This window comes from Brienomyrus brachyistius, chromosome 4 (assembly GCF_023856365.1).
Source record: "Brienomyrus brachyistius isolate T26 chromosome 4, BBRACH_0.4, whole genome shotgun sequence".
In the NCBI taxonomy this organism is placed as follows: Eukaryota; Metazoa; Chordata; class Actinopteri; order Osteoglossiformes; family Mormyridae; genus Brienomyrus; species Brienomyrus brachyistius.
In genome coordinates, this window is record NC_064536.1 from 33,956,501 (window position 1) to 33,972,018 (window position 15,518).

Sequence of the window (15,518 nt, forward strand, 5' to 3'; positions counted from 1 at the left end):
CAGCAGGGGGTGTCAGTAAACCCTCATCAGTGTGTATACTGTACACAAGAGAAATGATAGACGGATCGGTGCAGCATTGGCAGTAATGTGGACGCTGTACTGTACTGTCGAGAGGAGGGAGCTGAGCTGGAAGGCGAAGCTTTTGATTTACCAGTCGATCTATCTTCCTACCCTCACCTATGGTCTTGAGCTCTGGGTAGTGACTGAAAGAATGAGACTGTGGATACAAACGACCGGAATGAGCTTCCTCCACAGCAGGCCTGGGCTCAGCCTTAGAGACAGGGTGAGGAGCTCAGACATTCGGGAGGAGCACTGAGTAAAGCCGCTGCTCCTCCGCATTGAACTGAGCCAACTGAGGGGTTCGGGCATCTAGCTGGGATGCCTCCTGGACGCCCCCAGGGGAGGTGTTTCCGGTATGTCCAACCAGGAGGAGGCCCTGGGGCGTCTCTCTCGGCTGGCCTGGGAACGCCTTGGTATCCCCCGGTGGAGCCGGAAGAGGTGGCTGGTGAGAGGGAGGTCTGGGCATCCCTGCTTAGACTGCTGCCCCTGTGACCCGACCCCAGATAAGCGGCAGAAAATGGATGGATGGATGGATGGAAGGAAGGAAGGACGGACAGACAAGAGAAAGAGACACTGGCCAATACTTTCTCAAAATACTGTATATTATGATAATAGACATTTTATATTATACAAATAAACTAATACTGCTAATGATATTTTCTCCATTAATATAAAAGTGACATTTCACAGACCGCCAGAATAAAACCTCACATTTACATTTATCTTATTTAGCAAAAGTTTTTCTCCAAAGCGACGTACAAGTGCAGCAAATGGCGTCTTGATCACGGTAAAAATGCACAACAGCCACGAATGACTGTTTCTCACTGGCTGATTCTTACTGTCACACTGTAACATGACATTGCTGCATGCCATTTAAATACAGCTCACATCACTGTAAGATTCTCCTCCATGGTGATGATCCCTCCCCATCACTGGAGTATCTGCGTGTCCCTCTCATCCTGGGCAGCAGCTCCCCACATGTAGAGCAGTGCCTCAGTTGCTGCCCCCTATTGGACAAGGAACAGACAAGCATTAACATCAATTTGGTTTCTCAGACACTAACACCTTCCTTAGCATTTCAGGGAATGTAGAGAATCAATGTTAGTTCTACAGGAACAGGAAATCAACCAGATTGATACATTAATCTGTGAAACCTCTTTAGTTTCATCCGATTAAAATCTGATGCCAAGTGAACCGCAGGTATGATGCTGGAATCATGACCATATACAGTGTCAAAGGAAACTCATAGCTAGGTGAACAGTAGGCAGGGTGTGTATTTTGGCAGCTTGGATGCCATGGGACCATCTGATTGTGTAATTAGTACCACAGTAATTCTTCCTTTCTGTTGCGGTGATGCTGGCACTTTAATATCAGCGAAACGGCAGAGTGTGTGAGGGGCTGGAGCTCCCATATGACATCAGGGTTAGGAAGTGGCTGGAGAGCAGAGTGTGTGAGGGGCTGGAGCTCCCATATGACATCAGGGTTAGGAAGTGGCTGTAGAGCAGAGTGTGTGAGGGGCTGGAGCTCCCATATGACATCAGCGTTAGGAAGTGGCTGTAGTGCAGAGTGTGTGAGGGGCTGGAGCTCCCATATGACATCAGCGTTAGGAAGTGGCTGTAGAGCAGAGTGTGTGAGGGGCCGGAGCTCCCATATGACATCAGGGTTAGGAAGTGGCTGTAAAGCAGAGCTGAATGTATGTAGCAAAAATATACGAATAGATGGTTATAAAATACCGAAACGGTCAGCAATATCAGGACAAAAGTATAATCATCAGCGGACTAAGGGGGATGAGTGATGATTTTGTTATTCTTCGATTCCCGGAGACTGGGAAAACGTGCTAGGTGTGTGATATCCCCTCCTCGACACCACTGACCAGCGGGGCAGCGGAAGTGGCAGTAAAGTACACTGGTGGATGTCTATGGATGCTGACTATCATGGGTTGTCATGGGCTGGCGGTGGGGTCGCTTTGGCTTTGCATGACTGCTTCACGCTTGCTGGGTTGCCTGTTGGGGGGTGATGCTTGGCGGTTCCTTCTTGCTTTAATTGACGTGCCAGCTAATTTGGTGGCATGCCGGTTGATGTATGGGGTGGCTGTGGGCTGGCGTCCCCTGGCTGGTGGCTTAGTGGGTGTGGGGTGCTCAGGGGGGGCTGCAGATACTTTACCGTTGGTTCTTGGTGGGTGGCGCGGGTCTGTGATGCGTCTTGTATTGGTTTGTGCATTGGATCGTCGGGGGTCATGGATTGCTTGGGTGTTGCTTAGATGTATGGATTTTGTCCTTCTTATAAAGTGTCACTTTATGTAATTGTGGTGTTTTTCCTTCATTTTGGAACCAGCCACTACTGTTGTCTATAGATGTCCAATAGACTGAATTGTCATTAGGAGGTCGAACTAAAGTGTGTTTTATGTTTCTCATAATCGTTTAATTATGGCAGTTACGTTATAAAAAGTAATGCTTTTCTTTAAACAGTGCAGTCGGGATTTTCTTCCATGGCCGGTGGGATAATTTATAATCAGTGAACATATGACCCACATGCAGCATGGCACAGACTAAATGTATCACAGCTCATGTTACAGCAGATTCTCCAAACTCACCTCTCTGTGCTTCAGGGTGACTGAGCTGTAGATCACGTCGCTGGCTGGGTTACAGCAGGACAGTGTGAAGAACATCCTGAGGACACCTGCTGAGAGCATTTAGCTGCTTACAGTGGAGGTACAAGACTAACCTTTGTACAGAAACCACAAATCCATAAACTCCCAAACCTCCCATGTGAATCACTATGAAATATCAGGGGTATCATGGTACTTCTTGGTTCATTACTGCTAATTCTGATACACATGGATCTGAGAGATCAGCTGAGGTGTAGATGTACCTGCCCAGTCAGTACATTATTGATATACTTGTCACTCTCATTGGTACGGGCATAGGAGCAGTATCACAAAAACTGATTTACATGAAACCATCTTACCTCTGGCAGGACAATGGAGCTGTAGGTGACATCAGCACCAGGCTCCTCAGAGGTCTGAGAGAGGAACATTATGACCATGTATCTCTACAGAACCACCTGTCCATTCTTTAACTGACAACAATGAAACGTCATTAGTGATGAATTTGGAGATAATCCAGTGTACAAGTAAATAACTTTACCATTAAAGTTATTTTCCAAAATTAAGACTTTTTATTTCCATTTAGAAACCATTATAATGCAGTAACTCACTTTTGAACTGGCAATGAATAATAAAGGAACTATCAGCACCTGGTAATGAATGACAAGAGGAGTACGACACCCGGTACTGAATAACAAGGGGAGAATCGACACCCGGTACTGAATAACAAGGGGAGTACGATACCCGGGACTGAATAACAAGGGGAGAATCGACACCCGGTACTGAATGACAAGGGGAGAATCGACACCCGGTACTGAATAACAAGGGGAGTACGACACCCGGTACTGAATAACAAGGGGAGAATCGACACCCGGTACTGAATAACAAGGGGAGTACGACACCCGGTACTGAATAACAAGGTGAGAACCGACACCCGGTACTGAATAACAAGGGGAGTACGACACCCGGTACTGAATAACAAGGGGAGTACGACACCCGGTACTGAATAACAAGGGGAGACCACCAAGCAGACCAAGACATTGAAAGAGCAGCAAAGAACAAAAAGACTTGCTTGTCGGGGTAGAACACGCTCTTTATTTGCAGTCTTTAGCAGGAAAATAAGAAGCACCCAACAAGCACCAGACCTAACACAGTATGAAAACACAGGAAGGTCAGAGGCTGGACCGTCAGGTACGCAAACGGTGGGTGTCGCGTTTTAAGGAAGACACGAGACAGGTTGTAAACTGAAGCTGTTCAGTCATTTTTTCCCAAAAAACCTGCTCTCCTCTTCCTGCGCACTGTCCCCTTAATATTCCCCAAACGTAACGTATTTTTTTGTGCGAGTACATAACCTCTACTCCCCCCCCCCCCCAGAAAACAAAATCAGTCATGATAATTCGGCAAACTGCACTCACCCAGTTGTTTGGGATGCCCTAAAATGTTTCAGATAAACAATATATTAACACAATTTGGCATGGAAAAGCACAATAGTACTTAGCGTACCCAGCACATTAAATGAACTGCACAGAGAGCCAGGTGCAAGGTCAGCATATCAGAATTCAGTCAAAGTCCCTTGGGTAACCTGGGCGAGACTGGATGCGAGCTGATCTTCGAGGGGACTCCAATGTAGACTCGAATGGATGTGCGGCTGGGCATTGAGTGTGCTGCACTATGGGTTCAGATGTGAGCACACCTCGTTCCATAGGTAAGTTCTAATCACCTTCTGATGAAGGGGAGCCAGCATGAACATGAGTGCTGGCCAATTCCGGAGCTGCCACCTTGCGGAGGCGGCCAGCGTGCCATCGAGACCCATCAGAAAGAGAAAAGGTAGCTGGCCCTAGCTTCCCCGCCACCTGAATAGGAGGGGACCAGAATGAGACCAGCTTGTGGTTACGATGAGCGCGGCGGATTCTGACCCAATCCAAAACGGCAATAGTGGGGTTCCTCGTCCCCCAAGACCGATCAAACCGCAGCTTCATCTTGTGCTGCTGGGCGGACACCCTGTGGCAGCATGTAGGGGGAGGGGCCACTGGCCTTGAGTCGATCCAGTGGAAGCTGCAGTTCGCAGCCCAACATAAGTGACGCTGGCGAGCAGCCTGTTGTGCTGTGCTTGGTGGCCCTGTAATGGAGCAGTGTGTGAAGGAGCACCGCTGAAAGGGGTAACCTTCAGCTAAGTGGGCTCAGATGCCATACTTAAGGGTCTGATTGAGACGCTCCGCTCCGCCATCGGCCTGGGGGTGATATGAAGCTGTGCAGATGTGACGGATGCCTGGATCCGTCAGAAAGGCTTCGAACTCAGCAGACACAAATTGGGGCCCATTATCCTTCGTAATAGCCAGAGGAAGTTCCCATCGAGCAAAGAGGGCATCTAAAAAGTCAGTGAGTACCCATGCCGTGACAGTGCCAGTGGAGACCACCTCAGGCCACTTAGAGTGGAGATCATGCACCACAAGGAGGAACCGCTGCTGGTGTGGAACTCCATGTAGTTCCCCACAGATATCCAGTAGGAGATGTTCCCCAGGATGGGCCAAACCGGAGGCTGCAGGGGGGGTGGTGCAGGTTGGCCCATTTTCCTGCTCATAAGGCAAGCTGCACAATCCCTAACTAGATTTTCTATGTCCCTATCAATGCCGGGCCACCATACTAGGTCCCTACAACGTGGTTTGACATGTACAATGCCCAAATGGCCTTCATGTGCCATGCTAAGAACACGGGCCTGAAGGCTGCTTGGCACCACTGTGACAGCTCCACGAGCTACACAGTGCTCATTCCAACATGAAAGCTCATCCCTGACCCTGTGGTAAGGGGTCACCTCAGCAGAGACTTCAGTCGGTCAGCCTGTGCGAATGTATGTACGAAGCTGAGGAAGGACTGGGTCTGGTTCTGAGGCCAGCCGGAGTTCATCAAAGGAGACAGCTGCCTTCAGTGGTGTGTGCATCATCTGGCTGAGGTCTGGTTCCTGAGAGATGGAGTCAGGTGCTGCAGGATACTGGGTGTAGCGGGACAGCAGGTCTGCCACAACGTTATCACAACCTGGGGTAAAACAGGATGATATTGTACTGCTGCAGTTGCTCAGACCACCGGTCATTGTGGTTTGCATCCTGTACTAGCTGTTGCAAGCAAGGCTGTCAGGGCCTAGTGGTCAGTGCGCAGTGTAAATGCCCTGCCATAAAGATACATGTGCCACCGCTCACAGGCCCAGACACAGGCTAGAGCCTCACGTTCGCCCACGGAATATTTTCGTTCGGTGGGGGTGAGAGCACGGGAGGCAGAGCCAATGGGCCAGTCCACTCCATCCTGCAGCTGTGACAGTACAGCTCCAACTGCCACAGCTGAGGCATCACAGGTGACAGAGGTGGGGCAGGAGAGGGAAAAGTTTGCCAGGATAGGAGGTGATGTGAGATGGGACTTCCGGAGCTGGAAAGCCTCAAAGCAGGCTGGCATCCAAATGCATCTTTCTGCAGCAGCTGATGTAATGGAGCTGTGGTAGCGGAGTAGTGAGGCAAAAAACACACAGGTAATAAGCTGTCATGCCCAGGAAAGAGAGAACCTGGTTAGCATTCGTGGGTCCAGAAATACGCTGAATGGCCTCAATATTAGGTTGAAGTGGAATGAGGCCCTCAGCCGTGAGGCAGAATCCATGGACCATGATGTCATCGAGGTAGATAATCACCCCAGGTATGCCAGTGAAGATGGTAGTCATAGTCTTCTGGAAGCAGCTGGGGGCAGAGCTAAGCCCAAATGAGACCCATGTGCACTGAAACACTCCAGCATGTGTCACAAAAGCCGTGAGATTCTGGCTGTCAGGCTGGAGAGGGATCTGCAGATAGCTCCGACGAAGGCCCAGTTTTGTGAAGACCATCGAGCCATGAAAGTGGGAAGTGACTTCTACTATGGAAGGGAGGGGGTACTTGTCAGGGACAACGGCCTTGTTTACAGCCCGGAGGTCGACACAGAGACACAGACTCCTGCATTTCTACTTAGCTATCACCAGATTTGAGATCCACTGAGAAGCATCAACTAGCTCAATAATGTCTGCCTCCAGCAGGTGGCGCAGCTCAGCAGCAACACCATCATGAAGGGCCAGGGGACTCAACATGGGAGCTGAAGTACTGAAGTTATAGATGGAACAAGTAGGGGTTGGTGATTAAATGTGGAGAGACAGCCTACGCCCTCCAACAGGGGACTGCTGCTGCCATGGGAAGTTAAAACGGCAGATCCAGTCGTATCCAGTAGGAAGAATCCAAGGGCAGTAAAAAAGTCAAGGCCCATGTTGGCAAAATGGTGGGAGACGTGAAAAGGAAAGTCTGGGACTAGTTTATAGCCACAGCGGACTGATAGCCGGCTGGAGCCTAACGTGAATTTTGGAAGTGCCATAGCCACATGGAGCAGGAACGGCCTTAGAAAGTGGCACATGGGAAAAAAAACTACCGTACAGTAACTAGATTAAGTGAATGTGGCCCCAGTACCCAATAAGAGGGGAAGGCAGACTTTGTCCAGCTCTACAGTACAGGTTTTAAAAGCTGGCAGTGTGAATAGTTGTAGAAGCATATGGAGGTGCAGTGGAGAGTGACAGCGCTGTAGAATTTGCAGGGGTCGACCGGCATACTTTGGCAAAATGGTTAACTTTGCCACAGCGCTGGCACCGTTGCCCATGGGCAGGACAGCTCCAGGCCCCAGTAACACGGCGTCATGATATGGCAAGCTCGGACTGGGAAAACAGGCGAAGGACAAAAAGGGATTTAATAGGGAGCCGGATCGGCATACGGAACAAAAATCACCATAACAATACAATGACAGAACTAGGGAAATATTCTCTGACCTGGACATAAATACACAAAACTAATGAAGACACTTCAAAACAGCTGGTAAACACGGGGATTCCACGGCATCCAGGAGGATCGGACGGGCGGGTCGACACATTGGAGAATGAGCCACAATTCCCACAGCGTTGTCGTTGTTGCTTTCGCGGTGTATAATGCACGTCTGAACCAACTTCAGATAGTCCTGACGAAGGTGGCTGTGATGCAGATACTTATTGTGCAGGGAGCGAGGTGACAGCGGGGTAAGGTAATTTAGACGTAAACTCCGCTGCTGTTTCAATTTGAAACGCGACTTGTATAGCGCTAGCGAGGTCATGTGCTGCCGTCAACAGTCGCTCTCTAATTTTAGGGTGGTTAGAGTGTTCAGCCAGCTGACCACGAATGAATTCATCCTGCATGCCACCAAATTTACAAAGACTGGCTAAACCACGCAGATTAGCCACGTACTGATGTACGGACTCACCCGGCTGCTGTCGCCTTCGGCGAAAAAGAATCTGCCACAGGATGACACTTTGTGGAGCTGCGAAGTGAGAACCCAGGAGCGAAACAGCGTCTTCATACATCTCCGCAGGTCCGAGCGTCCGAAAGATCTGCCGTCCTTCCGTGCCTAAGCAGTGAATAAGTATGGCTTTCTTCCGAGCGTCGCTGACTTCATGCTGTCCCAGGGCATCCGAGTATGTCTGGAATGATTCCAGCCAGCGAGTCCAAGGGACAGGAGGTTCGCCAGGAAGTGCAAGAGAAGGTGAAGGTGGTGGAAGTGCAAGCTCTATTCTCGTCGCCAAAATGTCGCGTTTTAAGGAAGACCGAAGCTGTTCATTTATTTTTTCCAAAAAAATTGCTCTCCTCATCCCGTATACTGTCCCCTTAATATTCCCCAGACGTGACGTGTTTTTTGTGCGTGTACATAAAAGTGAGTAATTTACATGATGCTAAAGACATGCGAGGGTCGTACAGGGTGCATACAAGACACGGGCAACCATATATGCCACGATCGGGAAAACAAGGGATTTATTAGGGGATGACACCATCGGGAACTCAAGGACCACCAGTAACATTAAGATGTTAATGACCCTGGGTAGCATTTGTGGGTTCGGAAATACGCTGAATGGGGAAACATACTCTGAGGCGGACTTAAATACACAGGACAGAGCAGCTGATAACACGAGGATTCAACTTGAGTTAGGTGAGGGGGCTTGGCACACAAGAGGATCGGCATGATCGGAGCATGACAGATTTTCTTCCCATATGAAACATGAACTTACTGTCCTTCCTAGATTTTGGCCCCCAGCCACATTTTTCTCTACAAGGAAAGAAATGAGGAAAAAAATAGAAAATTATTCTGCTGACACCATTGTCTCTGTCCTTAACCGACACAGATGACTTGCTTTGTAACAAACACATTCACTTTTAATCAGCATGTACATACATCTGAAAATATTATCAAGTCTAATTAATGAGTAAAACTATCTACTCAATAGGGGCAATAGTTTTCTTATTTCTATGACAACTGATTACCAGTCTGAGCTTGCTGGTAACCAATCAGTGAATCCCAGCCGGCCCTGGTTAGAATAACTAATTCAGGGAGGTTTTTATAAGCTCAGCTGGGTGGACACAGACTCAGGGGGTCAGAGGAAAGTCTGATCATGGATCATGGAGGAAAGGGTTCGGGTTAGAAAGGCTCCTTCAGGGCTGCTGTCCTCTGATGTCCTGTTTGTACTATAGTGGATTTTAGCTCTGCACTGTTATTCCTTTTCCAAAGGGTTGTGACCACGTTCTATGTTTTAATTTCACTGCATAGACCTGTGTGTCTGAATGCTGCTGTCTGTGTCCCTGTCAAGCAATCTTTGGAAAAGGATAAAAGCATGAAGTTGCCACTCACTGTGTTTGTCCCGCACTTTCCATGTGATGATGATGACCAACAGCAGCACCAATAAGCTCAGTCCTACATACAGAGCCAGCTGGACCAAAGAGCTGAATAAGAGGGTGGATGTGAACAGTAAAGTCTTACATGCTTTATAGAAACACGGTACAGCCACATCTGTACTATTACACAGGACACATGTGAGGAACAGGAGACATTAACAAAGAGCATGAAAATAGCTAGAGATTATCACACAACATGTTACACTATTTTGTAAAAACAGGCCTGCAGTCGTTCCCCAGCAGCACAGGGCACAAGGCAAGGGCTCACCCTGGATGGGATGGGATCTCAAGTTTATTATTAAGAAAATGAAATAAAAAATAATATCTTTTTCTCTTATAATTAAAATGACAGTTTCCCATCACTGTGTGATCAGGTAAATGCTGCTAGCAGGACCCCCACACTACTGTAAATGCTGCTGAATGCTTACCTCAGTTTTTCATTATCCCCTCCTTCTTCATCATGTGCAGAGAAAAGGAGAGCAGTGGAAACAGGAGAAAGGATAGTTAATAAAAAGCAATTTTCTGTTAGTCAATAAAGACTAAGAAAAGGTCACTCTTGAAACTGAAATATAAATTATGAAAGATATTCTACAGAGAAAATGATTAGATGGAGAACAATGAATTAGTGTTCACATCCCAGGGCACTGATAGTGAACAGGTGAGATAAATGATTTTATTAACATATTTTAATGTATTTACTGTGGCAGGGTGGCACAGTGGTGCAGTGGTTTGCAATGTCACCTCACTCCTCTGGCACATGTACTCAAGTCTCTGCCAGAGTTCCGTGTGTATGGAGTTTGCATGCTCCCCCCGTGTCATTGTGGGGTTTCCTCCAGGGACTCTGATTTCCCCCCACAGTCCAAAAACATGCTGAGGCTAATTGGAGTTGTCAAATTCCCGGTAGATGTGCTTGTGTGAGGGAATGGAGTGTGAGTGTGTCCTGCAATGGGTTGGCACCCTGTCATGGGACGTTCCCTGCCTTGCGCCCATAGGGACCCTGAGTTAGACAAGCAGTTTCAGACAATGGATGGATGCAGCACTGGAACAGATATTACAGAGTACAACTGTAACACTGGCCTACGCTGCAATGAAATATCAGTCAGTCAGCATACCTTTAGTAACAATTCATTCCCACAAAAAAAATGCAAGCTACATGGATTTGTATACATAACAAAGGGCTGGCTGTATGTTTGCAGCAAAATGGTGTGATTTTTTCATGTTACATATTGATCATAAACTAGAAGACACACACTGTATATTAGAGACATCAATTAGCCTGACTGTGCGTTTTTGGATTGTTGGAGGAAACCTACACAGCATGTGGAGAACATGCAAACTCCACACAGACAGAGCAGAAGCCAGATTCCCGTAAACATGGAGGCGTGAAGCAACAGCGCCGCCTACTGGACCACCGTGCCACTATCATTGAAACAATAATCCCAATAAATAACTCTGTTTCACAACAGCTGATAAATAGGGGATTATCCCCACAAAGAAGCACAAACCCCCTTCATGAGTGAAACTGCTGGGTTAATTAGTATTTATCTTTTTATATTCAAGTATAAATGATCCACACACAGATTTAAATTAATTACTTACGTTTGATAGTAATATGAACTGGAATCTGCTGATATCCAGCAGCACACCAATACCAGCCAGTGTCCTTCCTCTCCAGTCCCCTCATTGTCACAATGAAGGTTTTATTTACTTTGTCATCCCTGATCAGGACAGGCCTCCCATCCAAACTCCCAGATCTCTCTGATGCACAGGAGCCCCCAATCTTACACCACATCCTATGTCTTTTGTTGTTTCCATAGTAACACTGAACACTGACACTGTCTCCATCCACACCCGTCACCTCCTGTTTGTCCACAGACAGCCCCGAAGAAGCTGAACACACAGATTAGGAACAGATAAAATACTGAAATATTTACACCACAATGAAATATTATGAAAATCAGCTCATTAAACATGCATATGCAAATGTTTTTCCAAAAAGCCATATATTACTTATCATATTTAACTCTGTGAAGTTGCCCATTTAAACTGACACTGTTACTTCTTTCAAATCTCGTTTATCACATTGAATGAAAATAAAATGCATATTTTTACAATATTAAAGTATCTTTTCCTTTTACAGGAAACAATATTTGTGTTAATGTCCTTCCTTTTTGATTCAATCACCTGTTACATACTGTGCATCTCATTGGATACAGTCTGCAGTACAGACATCTTACCATCAGTGACTGACAGGTTAACTCGATCTCCAACATCTGAGGCTCCACTGATCTTCACACCACACCAGTACCTATCAGAGTCTTCAGCTGTCAGATTGTTGATGGTCACAGTGAAGACTTGCTGGTCAGGATCATCTCTGACTGACACTTTACCCTCCTGTGGAGAGTCAGTGTGTACTATGGGAGTACATGACCTCACATTATACCCTCTGCACCAGTATTTCACATGAGTTTTATATCTGTCACCATATAAACATGAGATGGTGACAGATCCTCCTCTCTGTACAGACACTCGTCTCAGTGTGGACACACCTGCAGGGAAGGTATGAAAATTACCAGGCTGATTAACTCTCTCTCCCTATTACACCATTTATACACAAATTAATAAAGAGGCAGAATATTAAACACAGAGTATTAAACAAAGAATATTAAAATTTGCTTTGCTAAAGGCATGGTGGTGTAGTGCTTAGCGCTGTTGCCTCACATAGAGTCTGACTCTCTGCTATGGCTCTGTGTCTGTGGAGTTTGCATGCTCCCCCAGTGTCATTGTGGGGTTTCCTCCAGGTGCTCTAGTGGCCCCCCACTGTCCAAGAACATGCTCAGGTTAAGTACACTGTAAAAAGTAATACCTAGATCTAACTTGTAAAAAGTGAGGCAAGTGGCTGCATTGGATGTTTTAAGTTGAGTCAACTTGCAGCCTTTTTTAAGTGTAATAAACACTGTAACATTACTTAATACAAACACAACAAAATGAAGTTGAGTTAACTAATAGTACTAGTATTGCTCAGTTAGATAAACCTACTTTTATTGGTACAGGTAACTTATTTATGGGTTGCTACAAGTAACCTGTACTCATTTTAATTAGGTTTTATTGACTTTATTTTCTCAGTAAAATTAACCTAATCAAATGTGAATAAACATTTTAATTGAGTCCTGTCTATAACCTCAGAAAAAAAATCTAAATGGCTATATAGTCTAAGTACTACAGTGATTAACTGTACATAAACAGACTTTGTCAAAAACAGTTACAAATTAAATTGAAGAAGAAAAAGATGGGAGGATAGATTGAAAACAATAACATTTATTCAATGTCAACCAGTTTCACTTTTAACAGGGACTACAAAACAGCCAATAAATGTGGCCGCAAATGTACACAATAAGTGTATTAAGTGTATTTTCTACCTGTTCTGAACAATAAAGTGAAATATCCAAACTACACAATCTGCAATGTTTAGATAAAGGTAAATGTGAGCCAGAACATCACATTGTATCACACTGGAACTGCATTGTCCAAAATAATTACAGTATTTCTATATTTTGACCATTATTTTTAAGAACTTCCAAATTGTGCACACAACACTGTTGAGTATTTACCTTATGAGGTAATAATCGGCACAGAACAAGGCCAAAGTGCACATTAATTAAGGCACTGAATAATGAACAAAAAAGGAAAATAACCAAATTACCTGAGCAACTTGTACCTGTCCAATGAGTTTTAAGATCAAAAACAAACAAAAGAAATCTGTAAAACTAATTATTTCAAATCAAAATATTGGTAAAATTCAGAGACAAATATTTATATCACCCTGAATATTATAAAATTATCTGATTATGTTACAGTACGTTTATGTTGGCATTTAGCAAAATCACCTACCAAAGTGACTGAATTTTTTCTAATGACGGCAAACAATGCCAGATGCCACTGAGAAATAATCTAAGACAACTTGGTAAGGAGATTTGCATATTTGGATGATGGCTTAGGACGCATGGGGTCCAATCCCACAAAGAGCCTCTGATATATCTCAAAAGTATACACCATTTTTGAGGGATACTTGAGGTCGAGGGCATAGGTAAGTCCAAACAGGAGGCAGCATGCTTTCAACAGGTTTGGCACACCTCTGACCACAGGCTGTCCTTCTATGATGATCCCAATCGTGTCGGGCTGATGGCATATGTAAATTTTCAGTGGGCAGCTGCCAAGCTCAGCGTGCACCTCTGTCTCATCATGACTCTATTGGTGGAGACAAAAAAGAATCAAGAGTTTGGTCAGACAAACAAGTAATGAGATAAATATGTATACCTCACAATATGAATACATACAAACAGAAAAATAGACAAGTAGCTCTAAGCACGATACATACGTGGTGGACACTGATGAGGTCTTCCTGTCTCTCCCCCATATACTCAATCAGGCATCTCAGGACCACTTCTCTCCTTTTCTCCACAGAGGCAGATGGATCCTGTCAAAAAGTAAAATCTGATCAAAATTCACAGCCTGATGTCAGATTGCTGTTAAAGGTCCTACTATACATATAGCTCTGTACTACAAGATCTCACACTAGCACCGGCATCTCAAAAAAACAAAACAAAAAAGCATATTGCATGTGCATGTTGTTTACTCAAAAACGTCAAGGGGACAATTCACAAATTTGAGATTTAACTGTCCAAGTAGGCTGTGTTCATTAATATGAATCAAGCTTCTATAAAGTACATTGTCTATTTCTCACCTCAAATGCTTTCTCTGATTCCAGAATCATGTCAAATTCCATCTCGTTTTGCCTGTTGTCCATGGTAGAGAAAAGCTTACTTTCCCTTATTTGCCCGCACAACTACTGCCTGAAGGCTCGAAATTGCGACCGTTTCAATTGCATTTCAGCCCGTAATTTAAATTTGTGCAACCTAAAAATATAACTGAGGACATTTGCGCAACTAATTATTAACTACGTATCTGCGTTTTCAAACACGTCCATGTTGTAACAGTGGCGATGATGAGACCATTAATATGAAATTAAACAAATGCGTTTTAAGGCTACTTTGGATTTAATTTTTTAATCTTTAGTTAACGTTAACTTAAACTAATATTTGACATTAAACTGTAAGGCAAACGTCATAGACAAAACACGTTAACATTAGTTCTACGCTAGTCTAAAGTAACGCTAACTTACGATTAAAAGTGATATTATTGGTAAAATTAAAACCAAAGTAGCCTTGAAACACATAGTATACATGACTACAGCACTTATTTAACTTCATATTAACAACACGGTCTCAACCGCCGTCTTGCCTACAAGACCACACTGCTTCTACACTGTGCAGCCAACTTCGCGTGCGATGTGTGCAGGATAGTTAGCTATACAGTACAACTTGCAAACTTAACCTCAGCTCCTTAGTGGAGTAGCGATTTTGCGTGACTTTACATCACCAATCATTTGGTTAAATTGCTCAACTTACCGTGTTAACCAGTCCCTGAAATCCAGATCCGCTGCAGCAAACAACAGCCGAGAAAAATGCTGCACCTGCGTGGGAAAGTCCCCGCCAGTGAAAAAAGGATAATGCCAACTTACAATAATTTTTAAATATTTAAGTTTGATGAACACACATGCCACATCGGCAGCTGCTCTAATAAAATGTGTATGTCAACTCACTTTTATAACATTTCTTGTACACAACAACCACATACAAATAACTAACCTGAATAAATTGCAATTGTTTTATTTACAATATATAGTTATGTAAAAAACTGATATATTTTAAGTAAAGAGGAAGTATATTGAGATCTTTTAGTAAAAAACAAATAAAATAAACTAGATTACAAATATTTAAAGTATATAAAACCTACTTTGTGGGTGTAGCACTTTTTACAGTGTATCCGAATTGCCCGTAGGTATCAATGGTGTGTGTGTGGAGAAGGGGTTCAGGTAAACATTACATTGTGAGGACCAAATATCCCCACAATGTAATAAAAACCAGTTATTTTGATGTTGTGGGGACCATTTTCTTGTGTATTTTGTTTGGTTACTTATGGTCCAGGTTAGGATTTGGTTGGGATCAAGGGTTTCATTGTTGGGAATAAGGTTTTGCCCATAGATA

General features: G+C 44.6%; 1 protein-coding gene and 1 long non-coding RNA gene across 10 annotated transcripts; both read right to left on the minus strand.

Moving 5' to 3' along the window:
• Positions 1 to 644: 644 nt before the first annotated feature.
• On the minus strand, positions 645 to 11,985 carry LOC125740349 (uncharacterized). 9 transcript variants are annotated; one of them, XM_049011346.1, is made up of 8 exons: positions 11,011 to 11,985; positions 9,840 to 9,864; positions 9,368 to 9,459; positions 8,751 to 8,788; positions 7,952 to 8,095; positions 3,028 to 3,081; positions 2,654 to 2,739; positions 645 to 1,067 (listed from the first exon to the last, which is right to left on the minus strand). In XM_049011346.1, exons 1-7 carry the CDS (start codon positions 11,201 to 11,203, stop codon positions 2,686 to 2,688), a joined length of 600 nt encoding a protein of 199 aa, XP_048867303.1. In that variant the 5' UTR covers positions 11,204 to 11,985; the 3' UTR covers positions 645 to 1,067; positions 2,654 to 2,685. The 9 variants fall into 9 exon arrangements, 1 of the variants encoding a protein (XP_048867303.1); XR_007397569.1 differs by lacking the exons at positions 9,840 to 9,864; positions 11,011 to 11,985 and adding an exon at positions 7,275 to 7,376 and having other exon boundaries at positions 7,952 to 8,788; positions 9,368 to 9,785; XR_007397566.1 differs by lacking the exons at positions 9,840 to 9,864; positions 11,011 to 11,985 and adding an exon at positions 7,275 to 7,376 and having other exon boundaries at positions 7,488 to 8,788; positions 9,368 to 9,785.
• Positions 11,986 to 13,302: 1,317 nt separating this feature from the next.
• Positions 13,303 to 15,165, minus strand: LOC125740376 (uncharacterized). Its single transcript, XR_007397601.1, has 3 exons — positions 14,880 to 15,165; positions 13,790 to 13,888; positions 13,303 to 13,659 (listed from the first exon to the last, which is right to left on the minus strand). It is a non-coding gene; the product is annotated as an uncharacterized LOC125740376 (long non-coding RNA).
• Between the last annotated feature and the right edge of the window lie 353 nt (positions 15,166 to 15,518).

What these genes read in the sequence shown, in the direction of transcription:
- LOC125740349 (XM_049011346.1), bottom strand. Translation starts at nt 11,203, where the DNA reads ATGTGGTGTAAGATTGGGGGCTCCTGTGCATCAGAGAGATCTGGGAGT. An exon ending in AGTTCATATTACTATCAAAC is followed by an intron (nt 9,865 to 11,010) that starts GTAAGTAATTAA and finishes CACATGATGAAG; the next exon opens with AAGGAGGGGATAATGAAAAA. An exon ending in GGGGATAATGAAAAACTGAG is followed by an intron (nt 9,460 to 9,839) that starts GTAAGCATTCAG and finishes CCTCTTATTCAG; the next exon opens with CTCTTTGGTCCAGCTGGCTC.